The following is a 20,300-nucleotide window of genomic DNA, read 5'->3' on the forward strand; positions in this document are numbered from 1 at the left end:
ACGCTGTATATGACTCCATATGAATATATTGATGTCAATCCAAGCAATGGATCCCCAGGGAGGAGGAGGAGGAGGAAGAGGATGCAAGGTGAAATGGATGAGCTTTCTGCTTTACATTGATTAATTCACATACATACCGACACTGAACAAATACAACATTAAGGGGAAAAGACAGGTATCACACACACACACACACACACACACACACACACACACACACACACACACACACACGTATAAAGCAGGAGCTCTCTGGAGCTACTTGGACACTGCTTCCTCAAGGTCGAAGGGTTAACAGGCAGGTGGGCACTGCTGCAGCTGGTGCCCACATGGCTCCGAGGACCCTTATCAGCTCTCAGTGGGGGAAAAATGATGAGAAACCAACCACTCAAAGGAAGATAGATGAGAGAGAGTTGCAGCAAACACACAGATCAATAATATTCATAGCCTCCAGGAGAAAATACGTTAAGTAAAAGCTTTTTACCCGATGGATCTGAGCGGGGATGCTCGGAAACAAAGCTGTTGTGTCCACCTTGCTTCGGTCAGAGAGAGAGACAGAATCAGATTAGGAGCAAGAGAAGAGAAATGATTGGCTGTCGTGGTTCTGACACATACATGCAAGGTGGGAGGGTAATGTAATGTAATGCTGCTTAGTATGTTTCTACACCTGTATCCTCAAAAAGTGAGAAGGAGGATTGTGTTAGAGTGGTGCTCAGGTAACCACAGGGAGCCGTGGTGCAGCATCACAGAGTGAGACGGTCCAACGTCAGTGAGCAAAATGTTCCAGTCATCAATGAAAACAGAATCTTAATCAAGCAGGAGCAAAGGGTCGTTTTTCTTCTTTACTTTACTTCATGTAGAAAATCATCATCCCGATGACTCCCAACCATACGGTCGATGCTCCCAACAGAGAGAGGCTTCTCCTGTAAAACATGTATAGACACATTTATAGACACGGCAGCTGGTTCCCAGGTGACACCCACTGCAGACAAAACACACAGCAGGTGGGGTTGTGAAGGGATGTGGGTGCTCCAACAGTACAACCTGAAAGAGATGAGAGGAGAGAAAGAGAGAGAGAGAGAGAGAGAGAGAGAGAGAGAGAGAGAGTGAGAGCGAGATGTGATGAAGGAGCAATAGAAATCAAGTTGGAGGAGGACGAGAAGGAGAGAGCTTGGAGTGGTTGGGATTGTGTAAAAAAAAACAACACAAATGGAGATGGATAGAGGAGCAGGCTGATGACAGGCAGTCTGGGAGTGTGTGGTGGTTAAGGACCAGGGCGAGGGTTCAGGGGAGCCAAGGAGGCTTAGCAGGGGCGCGGGTGAGATATCCACGGGTCTTTTACCCGACTCTTAAATCATCCAGCGTGACAGAGGCACAAAAGCTTGGCTTGACGCAGAGCTGTCACTCGTCTCTGGAGCCGTTAATCACGGAGATCTGCGAGGGGTAGATCTCTTAACGTCGGCGGAGACGCCTGGCAGCAACAAATGAGCCCCACACTGCGACTTCCACACAACCGCACACCTCATAAGCCCTGCAGCCACCTGCAATCGCCCTGCAGCAAATACCTGGTGCTCCCCTGTGCAGGCAGCCTCCCTGTCTATGTGTGTCTGTGTGTCTGTGTGTGTGAGAGAGAGAAAGAAAACTGGGTGGAAATAAAAAAAATATAGGAAGGGGCAAGAGTGTGTCTGTTATCTTTTTGTATGTGTGGGCACGCGCTCAGTGAACTCTGCCTGATACAGAGGTACTGATGAGAGAGGTGGCGTTGAAATATGACAGCTCTCACTTGTTCTGAGGCCTGCCCTCGCAGTAAGCCCTGCAAGAAATAGAGAGATCACTCTCACGTTCTCGCAGTCCACACACACACACACACACACACACACACACACACACACTGAGATGGAACTCTGTTAAGATGTGATTAGGCTGACTGTCAGTTGTGAGAGGTCCTATCAAGGTTCACTGCACGCCAAGCGCACACAAACGACCGTCTTAGCCGGGCTGCCTGACAGTTGGCTAGTGGAGGAATGTCGAAGCTGGAAATAACAGCGAGCCCTGACTTACAGCTGGACCGACAATGAGTGTTGCTTTGCCAACTGGAAAAAAAAAGGAAAGATGGACCTGGAGAGCATACTGAAATCACAAACGAAATACCTGCATCGATCAGCCTGGGTAGGGGAGGTATTAAGAGAGACGGGCCTATTTTGGAGTTGACAGAGTGGGGCATCTACTTTGGCTCAGTGTGCGTGTTTTGCAGACTCATTGGAGGGGGGGTGCAGTTAGCTCGCTTTGGACAAGGTGTCTTAAGAGAAAGGTTGTTACAGCGGTCCTTGAAAAGACATGTGATGAATCAGGAATTTAAAGAGGACAAAAAATCTGCAGCATTGTCAATATTTTCATATCAGTGCCAATAATTAATATTACGTCTCTACCAATATATAAACTATATTACTGTAGTTGTCTATACCTTATCTATTTGGATAAATACGCCAAACGTCCCACTTTCATCAGCAAGTGCATCAGCAGCTCTAAGATTATAAAAGTGAAGTACAATTGTGATTTTAGAGGAGATGTGATTTCTTTAAAGAGTAAACAAAAAAATTATAGTTTGATTCTGACTTTCTGGGCACATTTCAATTCTCAAAGCTACAGACACTGTTGTTCTGGTGCTGAACGTGTTGTGATTCATAACATGTGGGTACGGGTCCAAATTAAAGCCAGGATAAAAAATAAAAATATCCCTCAGTTTCTGTCTCGACCTTTATTCGAGTCTTGGCCTCTTTATTTATCTGCTGCAGTAATGCTCAGGGTCGATGTAGCTCCCCATGCTTAGTTAATCAAAATGTGTTATTATGAACCAATATGGACGAGAGAAATGGAATCCCATCTGGAACTGAGAGCAGGAAGAGCTGGAGAAAAAGAAATTCGCACATCAGCTCGGCAGTAAAATTGCTGCCCCACTGAGAGGAAGGCATCATAAGCAGGGCTTTAAGGACATGCATATGTATGGAACAAGCATCCTCTCCATTTAAGACAAACAACCTGGAAACACAGACACGCATCCGCAAATCACGATAAACATGCATGCGTGCACAATTTACACATGCATACTCTCGCCTACACAGATCCTAACACCGTAGACGCACACCTTCACACCTAGCCCGGTGCCCCATGGACATGTTATATGTGTTTGTTAGCTGAGTCGACATATTTGTCTGTGAATGTGCGTGGGCCTCGGCTTGTGGTGTCTGGCTCACAGCATGCCAGTAAACAGCATGCAGCCGAGACGATGTGGGGACTCCAGGCTCCGTGATTCATGCAGACGGGTTGATTAAAGAGCAATCGCAGCCCCCGCAGTGCGAGAGAGGGTGGGATAATCACCGTAAGAAAAACACCGTTAAGCAGCGTAAGTCTCAGCACGCTTCAAGTTATGAAAGTTTTGAGGGGGCAAAAAGTTATCGAGTGTCTGAAGTTGCCAAAGAGGCCGATGGTGATGCCGATCCCCACTGAGTGGTCAGACAAACAGAGGCCATCCAACATTAAAACGTCCCCTTTGTTCATGGGGAGGGCAAAACAGTTGAAGCATGAAGGAAAACACTAATGTCATACAAACATTAAACCTGCTCTGTTATCTTTTATTACCAAAATTGATTTAATGAGTAAAATCCACAGAAAACCTCCATCAATCTGCAGTTCCCCTCAGAACGTTCTGGTGTCTTTAAGCTCATTGTTTTGGTTTTTCAGCAGGAAAAGTTTTCATTCACACCCACTGATAAGGGAAAGGGTTTCCTCCAGAAAAAGTTTACATGAGTGGATATAATAAGAAAAAAACGAGAAAGAAGATTAACATGAGCTCGCAGCAAACAATTTGCATTTGAGACGTTTTAAATAGTTGAAATACTGTAACAGATGAAGTCATAGCTGAAGTCGCAGCTGGAATACTCAAAGAAGTTGAAAGAAGTCAGTTTAAATGTAAGCACTGATTTGAACTCAAGTATCAACTAGAATGACACTCAGTACAGTGCATTCCTCTGCCAAGGCCCAACAGTCCCCTTATGAAACCACATTTAAATTCACTAGATCCAGAACTTTATTTGGATCAGAAATATCAGTCCCCTAATATGCCGGATTTTTTTCATCAAGATCCATTTTTCATTCAGTTAGAAATCAATGAAAATGTATCTGCCCTTTCAAGACATATATGACCAAGTTTCACGGAAATCAGGTTGAGTAGTTTTTTTGAAAACCTGCTAACTAACAGACTAACAAAGAGGAAAAAATAACTTTGTTGGTTGAACAAGCTAACTAGTAGAGCATCAGCAGCTAAAGATCAAAGAAGAAAACAGAGCTCCAAGGAGCCAGCGAATATTGGACTGTCTGTCTGCCGTGCTGGACAAGTAGTGGATTTATCAGAAGTTTCTTCTTTTCTCAACTGACAACACAGATCAGAACAGTGGTAATGAATCGAAACAGTAAGGCCATGGGCAGTAAATCCAAAAGAATTGCTCAGAGACACCAAAACACTCAAAGGTGAAGGGAGTTGCAGGATGTGTGACAATTCTCTGTGGTGGACCCCTTCTCATTATCATCCAGCTTGATTCAAATATATATTCTGTACCCTCCACCCTCCCCTCCTCTCCCCCAGGCCTGCAGACAGCTTCTGTTCACCTCCTTAATGTGGCTGTAATTGATAGAGAGAGCGAAGGGAAGAAAGAGAGAAGACAAATAGATCATCAAGTTGTATTAACATAACGATACAGGAGAAATAAAAACGACCAGTTACAGCGAGACTGAGTATAATGTTTTACGTACACACAGGTATGTTTTCATGGTGTTTACATGAATGGAATGCACAGGGAAGAATCTGTCTTTGATTCAGCAGCAGCGAACAGACGAGCGGAGAGCGAACGTGAAGGAGGAGGACAAATTCTGACCGTCGATTACTGACGCCTCACATAAAATCTCATGACGTGGATTCAAGGGTAACTGACACAATCCTATAGTAAATCCAAACATAGAAATAACATGTCACAGATCCACTGTACATCAGACAAATTGTAAATCATATATTAGGAACCATAATAATTTAAATAAAGGCGTGTGAGACCACCTTTAAAACATACAACATAAAGTATACAAGCAAGCTGAGAATGCTATTGTCCTTTCCTCTTCTCTAGATGGCTTGTAAATCCAGAGGTTTCCAAAACACTCTGCAAAATAACAACAACATCAACAAGTCTTCAGATCCTCTGTGATTCGTCTTTCCAGTCTCAATGTGATCACTCAATGACACTGCTTTGGCAGATGAGCATCAGCAGCCACATTGCCTTCTTTAAAGAAAAGTCCACTGATTCTCTGTTTTATTTGCCATTTTTCCCCCAAAATCCATTAGTCAAGTACTCCAGGAAGAAAACCCACAGTTCTGTGTCTTCGCACCCCGAACAGCCTCTGGAGTATAGTTTCCTTCAGAGGCTTGTCGGCCACAGATGCAGCGGAGCTCTACGGCCTCTTGCTGGAGCAGGACCTGCAGCACTGCTGTCCGTAGAACCTGTGGTTACAGACGCCGTGCTGCGGAACCAGGTGGCACCAGCTGAAATGATCCACACAGTGTTCGTCTGCAGAGAAAGAAACAGGAAAAATTATTTTATAACAACTAAATTTTGTGGACCTTTAATACAATTTTTGGATTGGTTATTTGATCGTTTAAATGGTAGATGTCTGTATTTATAGATAATGTTTCTAACCTTGATGACCACTCAAAGCACTTCAAAGTACAGAGAGCCATTCATTGTTTAGCAAAAAATGTCAGGAAGTAGTGAGAAAGGGTCAATTTCCCACAACCGAAAGAGACATCTTGATTGTTTTTTCCAATGAATGAGCGTTGCCAATCAGAGTTTCATTTTATTAGGATATTAAGCAAGTAAAGAAAAGAAGCTAAAAATAAAATTTAAGAAGCTGGAACTAGAAAATGTTTCACTTGTTGCTTTTCTTTGGTCACAAGTAAATTAAAATGAATGAATTTGTTTCTTCCCTCTGAGGAATTTACCTTTCAGTGTCGGTCCGGCAGCCGGCATCCAGCCAGGGCGCTGTGCCGGAGCCGGGGGGGCGGCTGGGCAGAAGTGTGTGTTGCACGCCCTAGAAGTGACAGGCCTCTGGTGGGGCAGGCAGCCAGCTGCGGGACGACCTTGCCGGAGACACTGGATGGACCGAGTCTGAACCCCTCCGCCGCAGGACACGGAGCACTGAGACAGAGGCAGGAGGAAACAGCAGAGAGTCAGAAATGTAAAGGGAAGGCAGGATGAGAAGGAGAGAGAAATGAGAAGGAGCGCGGGGATATAAATAGGAGGAGGAGATCAAAATGTTGAAGCGCATGGAGGGAAAAGAATTGTCATAAAAGGAGCAGAGGAGGGAGGGGAATCGGTGGAGAAAAAGTCCATACAGAGATAAAGAAGAACTGAATAAAACAAACATCCCATCCAGCATGTACTTGCCCTCCAGTGAGCTGTCATGACATATCTCTCTCTGGTGGAAACATACAGCGATCACAGGCTCCACATCAAGCAGAATGAGACACTGTGCTACATGAGGTGGCCCCTAAGACTTTTTACGTCATAGATGAAGTAACATACAAACTGCACAACCTGCCCCAAAAGGCTTTGTCACAGAACGGAGCTTTCAATGGCAACTGAGGCCCATTCAGCACAGCGACGCCAGTCAAGGTTTACATCTACAATACTGTACTAGCAACAGATGGATCATTGGAGGAACCTGGAAACCAGCAAGAGCTCATCCTGATTTCAGAAACCTGGATATCACAAGGCTCCTCCCCCTTAGTTATAGTTGCTTCACCTCTCACGTCTGCCTTAGCTAATTAATTAAGCTATGATTGAAAAATTGATGTTAGTGCAAGAGGATTAGCAAAGTTATATTTGAGTAAAGATTATTCAAGAGAAAGAAAATATACACACACGCTACCATTACATCCATACGTGTGTCACATGTTTGACAAAAGCTTCAAACTGGAAGACTGGAACCCATGTATCAGTCCAAAAGTCCGTCATGTAGTTTGGTTTTTGCAGCAAAGCATGAGCAAGTGTACCTGCTGCCAGGGAGAAGGGTACCAGCCTAACACCACAGCGTTGGAGGTTGTTCTGCCAGGGACGACCCGTGGGAGCTCTGGGCATGGACCTCGGTTGCAGCCCTGCTGGAGATCCACCAAGGGTTTGGCCATATTCCTGCACCTGCGTATGGGGAACTCTGCATACCTGTGCAGGAGAGAGCAGGGTGCCTGTTCAACATGACTTCGCCGACAGAGCTTCTAATTTTGAAGACACTGAAATTCTGACTCGGTGGATATACTACACAGGTGACACAGTGGGGTCTTGAGCTTGTGCACGGATCTATTAAAGTGTGAGGGATGTCTCGGTGTGCAGTTGAAGGCACATACCCTCCCTGTGAGTCTCTCTCCCCGCAGTGAAGCTCTCTCTTCTGGATGCCTGAGCCACAAGACCTGGAGCACTGAAAAACAGCACAGGCAGGGGGGACAGTTTTAGAAAATGAACTCTCGGAGTGTGTGTGTGTGTGTGTGTGTGTGTGTGTGTGTGTGTGTGTGTGTGTGTGTGTGTGTGTGTGTGTGTGATGTAGAGGGGTGATCATAGCAGCAGACACCACAAGGTCACTGTAGAAAAAGAGCCAAAACACTAAGTGCTCAACTGAGTATTTTCTCAGTAATTATATTTGATGTGCATGCAGTGTGTATGTACGTGTGTGAGTGTGTCATCGTGTCTGGGGTCTTTTCTACATCCAAATCACATCAGCATTCTGGGAACTATCTTGACTGTGTTTTATCTTTCTAACATTGTGCTGGAAACTGAATACTGAGACCAACCTTCTGTAAGGGAGTGACGAGCCAACGTTTCAAAATCACAGCAGAAAACAAACAGAACAAAACTGTTAAAATATAATGGACGGCAGATTGACCCGCAGCTTAAATATAAGGTGAAATATTTGTACATGTCAATTATTATTATTATATACCAAATTAGTCAATTTAACAAGAATCCTTTCTCGTTGTTAAAACAGTTTTAGTTTGTTATGTCACTAAACTTTAAATGTCTAGTATTAACAACAAATTTACATATTTAAATAATGTAAATTATCTTGTTAAAATAAGTAACTTTCAATGTTACACGGAAAAACTGAGCAATTATGTGTTCATCACAGTGACATCAATATCCTGTCATATATAACAGAGAAATAAAACTGAAATTTAATGGGCAATAAATTTGTGGCAGTTCACCATGCCACGGGGCTCTTACCACAGCAGCCAGAGACAAACCATTCAGGTTTCAGCATGATTTTATTAATACAAACAAAAACTCAAACTCTAAAATTAAAGTGCCAGCTGGCCCCTGGCTTTGCAGCTCAGCTTAATGTGTCTCTGCATGTCCGTCTCAGTCCTTGTATGTCTCCCTATGACTGTCCCTGTGTCTCTGTTCTTCCCTGAGTGTCTCACTGAGGCAGCTCTGCTGCTGCCTTCTGTACCAGAGGACCAATCAGCTAACAGCTCTCCCCTGCGCTGATTGGTCCTCTGATCCAGGTGAGGGTGCTCTCCCAGCCCCCTCCACAAAATCTACATTGTTTGAAAGCTAAAAGAAGAAAATCCACACATATCACAATTTTGCCTAGTTTGCCTAATAATGAATTACAAAAATTGTCATCAATTGATTTGACTCGTGCAGCATGAAACATTTTTAATTATCATTATTCCACAAATTATTATATGAAAAATATACTGTTCTTTATTTACCATCCACTTTCAGTTATTCCTTTTCCCCTGACCGACCTCCTCTACTTCCCAGACAGTTTTTATGTCATGTCTTCCTCTCCATTCAACACAAAGTGCATCACCTTTTACTTTCAACACAAATCAAGTGCTTTAGTGCGGAGCTTGCCTTGAAATTGTTCAACTGGAAACAAGACATTTCACTTGTGATGCTCCTTCTCCCTGAGCTTCGTGTCTCTTTGTTCCTTACCTCTCCCCAGGGAGTGGGTATCCACTGCAGCCTTTCGTTTTTGGGGCAGCGCCGCAGGACGCAGGTCTCTTGGGATTTGGGTCTGTGGTGCTGTCTGCACATGCTGTCGGGCACCACCACTGCTTTGGCCCCGGGGTCGGTGCTGCTGCAAAACACGCTGCGCTTCCTCAGTCCACGGCCACAGGTCTTGGAGCACTGTGAGTGGAGGAAGAGGAAGTAAAAGAAGTCAGCGTGGAGTAAAGGTCAGAGGCAAAGATGATTGCATGATCAGGAGTTTAGTGATTCAATAAGCAAACGTTTAATGATCATCAATTTTACACACACACACACACACACACACACACACACACACACACACACTCAGCCTGATACTTATGATTGTTTTAACCTTCAGCTCTCACCACGTTTAGGCAGCAGGCCATATTAACAGAGGTTAAATCCTTGGCACTGTCAATGCATTTGCAATTCACCACATGGTGGACAAGCAAACAGAAGGTCAGTGGTTTGACGACAGTCCATTATGGTCTAACATCAAATACAATAAACCAATAACTGGGAGATGAATGTGACCCTGGCCCATCACAGTCTCCAACGACAGGAGACATGGCTGCTGTAAACTCCACGTGAACCGTTCAGAGGCGGACGACAGAGTCACACTGCTCCGCTGGGGCTGACGACCACCGCCACCACTGCAGTTTATGCAACAACATCACAGTAATTTATTAGGCATACGACACATACACATCTGTGCATATCCATTTAGATACACAAATCCCCTATTGTCCTTTTGTCATTGAAAGGTCCAAGTGACCTTTTTCACGTAGACTGGCCTCGTCTCTGAGTGACCACCGGCTGAACTCGGAGTGGCGGTACAACACGAGCGCCCTAACAAATGACGGCTGAGTGTCCGGACTGGGCAGGTCACACCAGCTAATCAAACTTTGACAAACGATCTAATCTGCTGCCAAGCTGTTAATATGGTATCCAGGAGAGTGAGGAAATAAAAGCCCTGCGTAGTGTGCGACGCATAGGGAAAGGTCAGAAACTTTAAGACATACTCAATTAAAAATAAACATGACACTTAAAATGATTATGCTTCATGTTTTCATAAAGGAAACACTTTAAATGCTGCAAAAGAACATTTGACAAATCAGGAGTTGAACGCAAACCAAGCCATGATCACCTTTGTGTCGCTGTTTTGTGATTAATTTGAATCAATTCTGATTAAACTGCACAAATTAAAATGCTAGAACTTTAAAATAGAAAGATAAGGGAAAAGAAAAGGGATGTGATTGGGATGAAGACAAAGAGTTTTTCAGCAACCAGCAGAAGGCACAGAGTATTTCTAATATTTCTGACATCTTATTGAAGGTCATTATTGTCCCCATGTGTCCAACAGAGGGCAGCAGAGCGTTTATTTTAGCTTGAGTGAAACGTTTTGCATAGCGTGCAAAAGAAACTCAGTGTGTTTGTGTGTGTGTGTGTGTTTTGACACAGACTGATTAAAACCTGTTTTCTAATGTTTTTCCTACAATTCTGAGTCCCATTATATTTTATTTTATTCAGTCAGTTGAGATCTTAAAATTACTATTACTAACAACAGGTCAATCACATTGCATCTATGCAGAATCACATTTTTGATAGTGTATGTTGCTGAATTGTCATGACTGACTGTAGCTTGACAGTATTTGCTGTTCAGAGTCTGCACATTTACATTTGATCCCTCCTGTGGATTTACACCGTGTTCTCACACACTGTTCTAAGCTCTGCCAGCCTGCAGCCAGATTTAGCTCTGAAAGTTGAAGCTGAAAGTTTGAAAAATATACCAAGTCTGTGATTCGCAGCCTCAGTGTTGCACAGGCACTGTGAGGCTCTACATCAGCCCGCTAACATGCTCTGAATAACAATGTCATAATGCTGGTGTTTTTAGATAATGTTTTTTACCATTTTCACAATTTCCGTTTGTCAAATTCTTCTGCGAACCCACCTGTGACCAAGATCCCGTGCTCCACTCCGGCGGACAGGCCTGGGTGTGGCAGGGCTGGACTTGGGCCGGAGAAATGACGGGGCAGAGGGAGTGAGCCACCACCTCCTCCCTCTGGTAGGTGACCTTCCTCAGGCAGCGCAGGGTCCTCGTCTGCTGGCCTCCTCCGCACGAGCGACTGCACGAGCCCCAGTCGCCTGTCGCCCAGCTGTGCAGAGACAAAGAGAGAAAGAGAGAGAGAGATGTTGAGTGAGGAGACTAAAAGAAACATGGAGTGCTTGCATCAGATAGTATCAATATAAAAAATGGTAGGTGTGAGTGGTTGAATAAAATGCTGAATTGTACATGTGTTATTCATGCAACATGTGGAGCTCTGTCATCGGGAAACCAGCCTCATGACGGAGCTCCTAATCAGACGAGCCAACCACAGGTCCCAGCTCTAATCTGCTGCACTTCTTTTAGGTCCAAACAAACTCACGCACACAAAAACACAATTTCACCCTAAATTACCAGTGAGTGCTATCAACATCACTTATTATCATTTAAAGCTCCAAACAGTGAGCGCTCTCAGCTCTGCCCTTTCTGCTTAATTAAAACCTGGACCTGCTACTTTTTAAATACGCACAATATTTTCACATATTGATCTTTGTCATTGGTCAAAGTGGTATTTAACTACATACAAAGAAAATACAGACGCTGAAATATATATATACCCATATCCATCCATCTCTCTCAGTACTATTCGTATCTGAAAGTAAACACGGAAACCATATTGTATAAACAGCTCTCCATTACAGTGGTCCCAGGGCTACAGAGCCAACCGCAATATACAACATGAAATAAGGCCACAGACAGATGTGGTCAACAATCCTTCAGTTCTCTCTTCTGTCGATTTCATTCCTCTTTGTTTATGTTCTTCACCTGTTCATGCTTTTATTCCTCATGTCTATTCTTTTAGTTCAGTGTACTTTTACCTCTCCTCTCCCTACTTGTCTCTGACATCCTGCTTTGCCACTGATGAAAGCCTACTGCTGCTTCGAAAATAGCTTCTGTCTTGGCATCGGCTCTGGCTGGGGGGGAGATTACAGCAAATGAGTGGTCTGACAACCACAGGCTTAGAAGAGGGACGTGGAGAGATGGGCAGATGGCTCAGTCCAATTCTGGGACGACATGCCACCGCAAAGACCATTCCTCCACGCCTGCCCGACCTGCTCCAGGGGAAGAAAAATGCTTTCATTCTCTTTCAAATGCCGCAGACAAAACTGCAATTTGGGAAGAGGGAAAGATGTGAACCATCGGGACCTGAAAGCATCGGTTTGGGATTTTTGGCTCGGGGACTGTTTGCTTTTTTTTGCCCAGGCGTATAAATAACAATATATCATTAGGGGAAAGTGGCTGAAGTGCCACTCTGCTTCGCTGCAAACCACCACTGACCCAGCTGTAATTTGTATCTCTGAAATGTTTCAATAACTGACATATTTTGAGGAGGAAGGGTGCAATTCTGCAGGAGAGGCTGTGGAAAGCTCTGCAGACTGGTTTCCACCAACAAGTGAACATCTATTCTTAAACTAATATTCAGTTTGATTGTAGGTTTTTCTTGAGTAATTTTACAGAACCAAAAATGATTATTTTTACAAATCCTTTTCAAATTCGAGTTGGAGTTTGGTGAACTTTACCATCTGTACTCGTTTTACTTGCATACTCAGCCCTGCTGTCTTTTCTTTTCCAGTAAAGTCATTCAGTTATATTCCTTCCTTCATTACATTGTTGGTATTCCATGATGTTGGTACAGCTCGTTGAACATTTCTACATGTGTACTGTAGGTGTTACCTCGACCAGCTTCTTCAGCCATCGCTAATGTTATTAGTCACGCCTGTCCTTTTCTTACTGTGACAATTCGACACATCTGCTCTGAGAAAGGCCTGTTAATTGTCTGAATGTAAACCTGGGCCAGTATTTATTAAACTGCTGCAGGTGAAATGTTAGATTTCTGGGACAGATACTTGTAAAACCAAACTTAAGATCTTTTTTAACACACATGAGAGGCCTCAGGGGCTGTGCTCAGTCGGTTCCAGTACATTGCAGAACAGAAACAGAGGAGAGCAAACACTGTCTGAGACATGATACTCAGCAATATGTCATCCAAATATGTGTAATTCAGAATTGTGTAGTTAAAGTGTTGAAGCTGTTGCTGTCTACAATGCCATTATTTCTCTTTTTAAAAAAAATATTGATTTTGTTTAACAGTGCAAACAATGATTTGATTTGCAAACTTTAGTTCCTGCTGTGCTGTTGCCAATGTGGTGCTCAAGCATGTGTCTGAACCCATCTACCAGAATCCCTTTCCTTCTCTTTGTTTCCCACTGAGTAAATTCCCCGTTATTTCATCCCTAATAATATGTTTATTTACCACAAATATAAATTGTTATGTTGGGAATATACATATTTAATATAAATATAAAATGAATGACAAAAGTTACATATGTGTTTACCATGTCGTTGCCACATCTTTTTCTTCATGTGGTCATTCAGGAGCTGCTCTTTAACTTTGCTGTGAGTAGAAGTCACATTATAAATCCATCTCATTCTTCACTTTTAGCAAAGAAAAATTTGACTTGCAAGTTGGCTGTTTAGAGCATTCTTCAGTTTGACTGTCAAATAAATACAGGCTCTGGTCAGCATCGTCTGCACACATCCTTTGTCTCTATTTTGTTCTGCTCATCTTCTCTGGCACAGGTACAATGTGCCTCGCTAGTGTCCGTCTATGCTGCTGCGTGTTGACACACAGAGAAATCCCCGACCTGTGGTAAGCGAGTCTACAGATGGCCGCTGCCACGAGAAAGAGCAAAGTAACTTCAAACAGCAGAGATGGAACTCCAGAGGAGGAAGATACAGAGGTTGTAGAAATTGGTGATGGGGGCTGGGAAGTGGACAAAGCAAGACAGGACACAAACTTCTATGAAATATGACTTCTGACTGCAAGCTGAGCTGGAGGATTGAACTGACGCCTTAAAATTCTCCTCGCATCCCTGTTTTATGCTCAGGAAGTGCTTCAACACTACAGACAGACACCAATATGTTGAGTGACAGTTTAAAACGGGTCTAAAGCACGAGGGGGTAGATGGGAGTGAAGGAGGGGGGTTTGACTGCCTCTGCATGGCTAGACTGGCCGGGCCCTGTGGGAATCTCGCCGTCTCTGCACAATAAAACATGGACAGGCCTGTCAGCACCCGAGATACACGCTGCAGAGATAAGCAGGCATTTTCACATTCCCCCTTCACACACACACACACACACACACACACACACACACACACACACACACACACACACACACACACACACACACACACACACACACACACACACACACACACACACACACACACACACACACATCCCGCCTCATTGTCGATTTTTCTCTTCTCTGCTGGGCTCTTGAATGCATGCGTGCCCATACATCCCGGAGGTCTTAATGCTGTCATTAAAGCTTTCAATGCCACTCAGCCGACTCAACTGTCTTCCTGTGCAGAGCCCATAAATTGGTTTGTACACATAAGAAGCTGACTGGACTATACCACTTCCTTCACTCAGAAAAGGGGGGGGGGGGATTTCAGGACATGCAATGAGGCTGTTTAATACCTTTCGGCGAGATAAGAGAAATGGTATGCCCAAGATTAGGGGCAGGAAATGCCCTCTCGGGTGGTGGGAAAATTGGTGAGAAACAGAGGCTTTATGCTGGAGGCGTAACCGATAGTTGTCTGGCTTGTCCAACACAGGACAAAGTTTGGTCTGGACTTGTTGAAGCTTGGCTGATGGTGGACGAAAATGACAACATCATTAACACCAGACATAAGCAGCTTGTTTTTATATTTTTACCTCAAGGTTTGAGTATGTCACCATCATGCATAAAAAAAAACTTGTGTGGATATGAACTGTAAATGTGCATGCTGCCATGTATGTGTGTGTGTCTGTGTGTACACTCTGACTGAACCCCACACAGTTCCCTGCCTGTTCTTTGGACCAGCGCTGTAAATCAAGTTAGCTCCAGTTCCCTCAGCCAAAGGCCTACATAGGAGAGGGGCCATTTATTCAGTGTCATTGCAACTTGTGACTCTGCTGAACTTCTGCCTGGTTTCCTCCTTCGCTTTCTGCACTGGCCTGAATGCTCAAGTCTCCTTTAGAAATGCCATTAAGTACAACGTCTAGACAACTGAGTTAGAACACGGTTTCGCTACAAGTCATGCAGCGTTTGGCTGAAAATATACGAGACGGATGATATTCACAGAAAGCAACAATCACGCTGGGTTGGCTTTGATGTCTCCCTCGTTTCCTTCAGCCTTGTCTTTCTTTGTTTTTCTCTCTCCTTGCTTATTCTCAAGTGTTCGCTTGAGTGAAAAATCCACTGCAGACTTGGAAACATCATCCTGTATTTAGTTCATGACAAAAACAGTCAACCAGTTTGTCGAACTTTACGTCTGGGGATTCCACTGAAATAAAATGTTTCTGACAGGCAGGGCTGTCAATGTGACGGGAACACAGGGCAACGTTTCCTGGGCCCTGGGTCAAGAGGGGACCTAAATCCACTGCAGATAAATTTGTCAAAAATATGTAGTTGTGAAAAATGTATAATGTATTTGTGAGGCACATAAAAGTAAATTGTTATCTTCCCTAATTGTCCTTGACATAGTTGTCGAATACAATTTCACTTTCCCTCCCTATAATGTAAAAAACTATTTGGTCTGTCATGCATAAGTCAAAAATGTGATGCACAGTAATGGGCGTAGGCCTTTAGAGATCATCTTGGCTCGGACATGAGACACTGAGACATAGATTTTAGAAATAGAGGTCGCAAGTCCATATTCCAAAGCAGAACCCCACCCATCTAAGAAATGTTTGACCATAACCTCCAACCAAAGTAGACAAATACATTTTTTGCCAAATGCTAACATCAGCAGGCTTACACGCTCACTGTGACAATAACAGACGTCCATATAAAGATGGACGACACATATCCACTTTCTCCCACTATCCAGAAATGAAGCCAAAATATCCGTGATACGAACATTGACAATAGTGATTGGGGGATTAAAGTGCAATATCGAGGTCGTACCGATACACACTCTCTCCCACTCAGCTGTCGATGAAGACGTTTCACCCCATTTTCATTGCATCAAACAATTAATCACAACTAAACACATTTTTGCTGCTTTGCTTCCTACACCCTTGTCTAAAGGGTGTAGGGATGCCAACACACATCCCCAACATGTGCAATGTAAACTTCTAATGTCATTTAAATGTCATTCTAAATGAAATGCTACTTATGCTAATGACAGTGGTGAGCATTGTTTTCTGACCTCCGCTTAATCTAGAGCTGAGAGCACAAGGTTGATATTCCTTTGAAAAAGTGAATGGTGTTTAAAATAGATGTCTCTAACTAAAGTTAAAAAGAATTAAATATTTAGTTATATCACTGCAGTATTATTAACATGGGACTAACGCTGAGACGGAAATAGAGCTGGAGAAAACACTGCAAGTTTCTTTCTTGTGTTTTCTCAAAGAGGAAAAAGGAAAGAAAGATGAGAAATTAGAGAGTGAGCAAAGAAGAGAGGAGCAAGTAGAACACAGGCAGAGCTGAGTGGTGGCTGGCCACAGCAAATGGACCACAGGCAGTCTCTAGACTGCTAAACCACTGTGTGTGTGTGTGTGTGTGTGTGTGTGTGTGTGTGTGTGTGTGTGTGTGTGTGTGTGTGTTCGCACGTGCGCATGCCTATAATATAAACAGTGCCTGAAAATTTGGCAACATAAACATACACGCCACAGATGTCCTGACCCCCCCCCCCCCCCCCCCCCCACACACACACACACACACACACACACACACACACACACACACACACACACAGCAGCAGCAGCAGCAGCAGCAGCAGCACTTACTATGAAGGGCAGGGCTGTGTGTTGCAGAGGTGGGAGCCCAGTGTTGGTCTGGAGATCGGATTACACATGGTGGAGTTGACCTGAACTTTCTGGTCCTGCAGACAGATCGCCTTAGTGGAGATACGACCTGATGGAAGAGTGGATGATAAAGAGACACAGAGAGAGAGAGAGAGTTGATTTTGTTGATTCGGTCTATTTTAATATTTCAGTTACATTTAGTAAATGTCAGGGATCAAAATCTCTGTGTTCAGTCCGTTTGTCTGTCATGAAACAAGCTTGGGTGGAATTTGGTGACTCGTCAGAACACAAACACATAAATGGAATAAGAAGTGTCCTGGACTTTGTTTGTCTCTGTTCTTGATAGAAGGGCTCTGAAATGTCTTCACTGACACTATAGAAAAAAGAATAATGCTTTTTTCAGATACCATTATGTTTTTATCCATACTGCCCACATGGTATGAGGCGAGGAGACATGAAAACATCTAACTCCGTGTAGCAATTTGGTCAAATTTATTTAATTTATATTAATTTCATTTAAAGTAGGAAAAATGGATGTTGGATTCCAGCTATGAACAAAGAATGGTCTCACTAAAGTATGTCTTTATAAAGAAGAGGTTCAAATGACTTTTGAGGACATCGCTCTCTCTGTACATATATAACATCCCAAAATTAAAATGTCTTATAATGTCTTCAATGGAGGAGTTTCATTTATTCTTTGCATAACTAGTCTCTGCTAATTCCTGCAATTAAACCTGTGGAAGAAATGATTAGCAAGGATTGCAGTACTAAGGGGATGACTGTATTAATATATAGTGCCATTGGCTTACATTAGGTTTAAATGAATCCTCAGTATCTAAACTGGAAGCATGGAGGGCATATTTAAAAGGGGACATGTTAAATAAGAATTGGAACGTAGCCTGTGAGGAGGCTCAGACACAAACAGCCAGCACTAATTTAAAACTACTTCAATATAATTGGTTGATGTGGACTTAGAGTATGTAATCTGTTAAACTGAAATAATATAACTAATATTTCTGACAAATGTTTTCAATGTAATGAACCCCAAGGAACTTTAATGCATTATATAAAGGGGTGACACAAAATGAGGACATCCAGTTGCTCAACCAAACTCCAAGATGATATTTCAACACCTAAGAAAGAAACAATGAATCAAAAATGTTTTCATTTTTGTAAATAACAGGCATAACAAATGGAAGCTTTTAACTGGAACCAAACATAACTGTGCTTGGATCCAAAATATGGTGCAAAGTATGTCAATAGAGAAACTAACATGACAAACAAATGGGATGTTTACAAGTGAATCTGGAAAACATTTAATAATTGAATAAATGGTGCAGGGAGATCTTCACCAGGAGGACAGCCGAGGACAAACCCACTTAAAGAACCAAAGTGGTGGTAAAGCCCAGAGGGGGTGGAGGCATGATTTGGAAAGTCGCTGCAATGATGTAAGTTTTTGTTTATGTTTATCTTCACTTTCTTAGAGGTACCATTGATTGATATTGTCATGTGTTTTATGTTAAAATTTGGCTCTAAACGTAAGGGAGATTTAAAGAGAGAATGAGTATGTGAGTGTGTAAACTTGCAACATGATAATGCTGACGTCTGTATAAAGAAAACTCAATGAAGACATTGTTTAAAAAGAACAGACACACACACACACACACACACACACACACACACACACACACACACACACACACACACACACACACTGGGGGTTGCTGAGAGTCTTTTGGGATGAACACAGTCTGGAGTTCTCAGGTGACAAAGGTGCTTTTCATTAGCCTCAACACACACTTCCTGAACACACAGTAGCAGAGGGACATGTACAATACAATACAAAACACATACACGCACAAACATACAGATTGAATCACATCCACTCACATGAACATGCACGTTTCTATCTGTCTTATATTGCATCTGACCACTCACTGTTACTGTTGTACTGTCTGTCACACTTAATGTTTTCACACACACAGTTTACTACTGTGGCAGATCAACCACTTTGTAGTTTTTGAAACAATGGGTCCTATATTTCAGACAGAGACAGATTAAAAGACTGTAAATTTACCTGATGAAATGGTAGAAGGCCATGTTGGTCATCTAGTGTTTATACCTGATCTAAATGTCTCAATGAAGCTAGAGTGAAAACCCTGCTGTCACAGAGAATAGTTTAACATTTGGGTGTAGTGATGTACATTCTAAGACTGTCTCTCCAGGAAGACATTCAGTGTTGTACACATGCACTGATGATATTCCAATGTAAACCTGTTTGAAGAGCAGATGTGTTGTGATGGTAAATCTGACTACATTTACTATCTAATCTCTTATTAGCAACGCCGACTGGAGTTGCTTGAGTATAAAAGTCTAATTAGAAGCACAACAGAGCAACTTATATTTCTACTGTAGGTAGTAAACTTTTTAAGACTGTTCACGCTACACGATTTTTAGTTGCCGATGAGTGTCAGAGGTTTATCGTGATGCAAACTACGTTTGGAGCCCAGAGACCCTGGTCGGGGATCACACGGCGGCAAGTTACGCCGTGTGAACTGCACTGTGATCTGACGACTTCTACAGTTGTGTTGTCTGATATTGGAATTAGCCACACTTGCTTAAGTTGAAAGAGATAAACACGTTTCCGTTCCTTCTTTTGTTTCTGGTTTTAAAAATAAAAAAAACTCTTGCTATGCCTTGCTATGTTTGCTTGGCTATGATTGGACAATCACCGCTGAAGGGAGGGGTTTAGAAAAAGTTCAGTTGATATACGAAAAACTTACAGACACTCAGACAAACTTGTATCGGCCGACATTCAAACACAGTCTCACCTCCAGCGCACGGAGCAGAGCAGTCAGAGCGCACCACACCCCAGCTGTAGTCAGGTTTCCTCTCCGTGCGAGGCAGAGTGTACTCCCACACCACACCTGGGTTCTTCCCCTGCAGGAGGATCTGTCAGGCAAGGACACAGTCAGTCAGAAATGTGTCAATGTGTGAAAACAGTTCGTATTTTAACCTTCATTTATGCAGAGAAAGCATCACATATTCAAATGTTCACCAGAAACTGGGAGTCCAGTCATCACTTTTTTCCTGGCTGCCCCAGCAAGTCAAATGAGTCACATATTCCCTCCCAAAAGTCACCAGAAGAAAGATACAAGAGAACTGCATGTTCAAACATCAATAAATAAATTATCTAGGACTTATCAACGGTCAACAATAACACGTAGCAAGGCTTTTGCTAGAAAACAATTAACTGGTGGTTGTCCGTGAACTTATTCTCTCTTATTGTCCCAGCTATCTGCAACACATATCAGCACTGATAAATCTGC

At 43.1% G+C, this 20,300-nt stretch overlaps 1 protein-coding gene across 3 annotated transcripts in view; it reads right to left on the bottom strand.

The window, feature by feature from the left end:
- Positions 1-4,723: 4,723 nt before the first annotated feature.
- The window catches only part of adamts18 (ADAM metallopeptidase with thrombospondin type 1 motif, 18), a 58,940-nt gene continuing 43,363 nt past the window's right edge, over positions 4,724-20,300 (bottom strand). For all 3 annotated transcript variants that reach the window (XM_034570751.1, XM_034570760.1, XM_034570766.1), the window contains 8 exons: positions 19,803-19,923; positions 16,954-17,080; positions 11,020-11,224; positions 9,033-9,227; positions 7,445-7,515; positions 7,097-7,262; positions 6,044-6,239; positions 4,724-5,612 (listed from right to left, as the gene is read on the bottom strand). In XM_034570751.1, the coding sequence (XP_034426642.1) occupies positions 5,497-5,612; positions 6,044-6,239; positions 7,097-7,262; positions 7,445-7,515; positions 9,033-9,227; positions 11,020-11,224; positions 16,954-17,080; positions 19,803-19,923 (1,197 nt within the window). In that variant the 3' untranslated portion in view covers positions 4,724-5,496. The remainder of the gene's footprint in view (positions 5,613-6,043; positions 6,240-7,096; positions 7,263-7,444; positions 7,516-9,032; positions 9,228-11,019; positions 11,225-16,953; positions 17,081-19,802; positions 19,924-20,300) is intronic.

Source organism: Hippoglossus hippoglossus, chromosome 3 (assembly GCF_009819705.1).
Source record: "Hippoglossus hippoglossus isolate fHipHip1 chromosome 3, fHipHip1.pri, whole genome shotgun sequence".
NCBI lineage: Eukaryota > Metazoa > Chordata > Actinopteri > Pleuronectiformes > Pleuronectidae > Hippoglossus > Hippoglossus hippoglossus.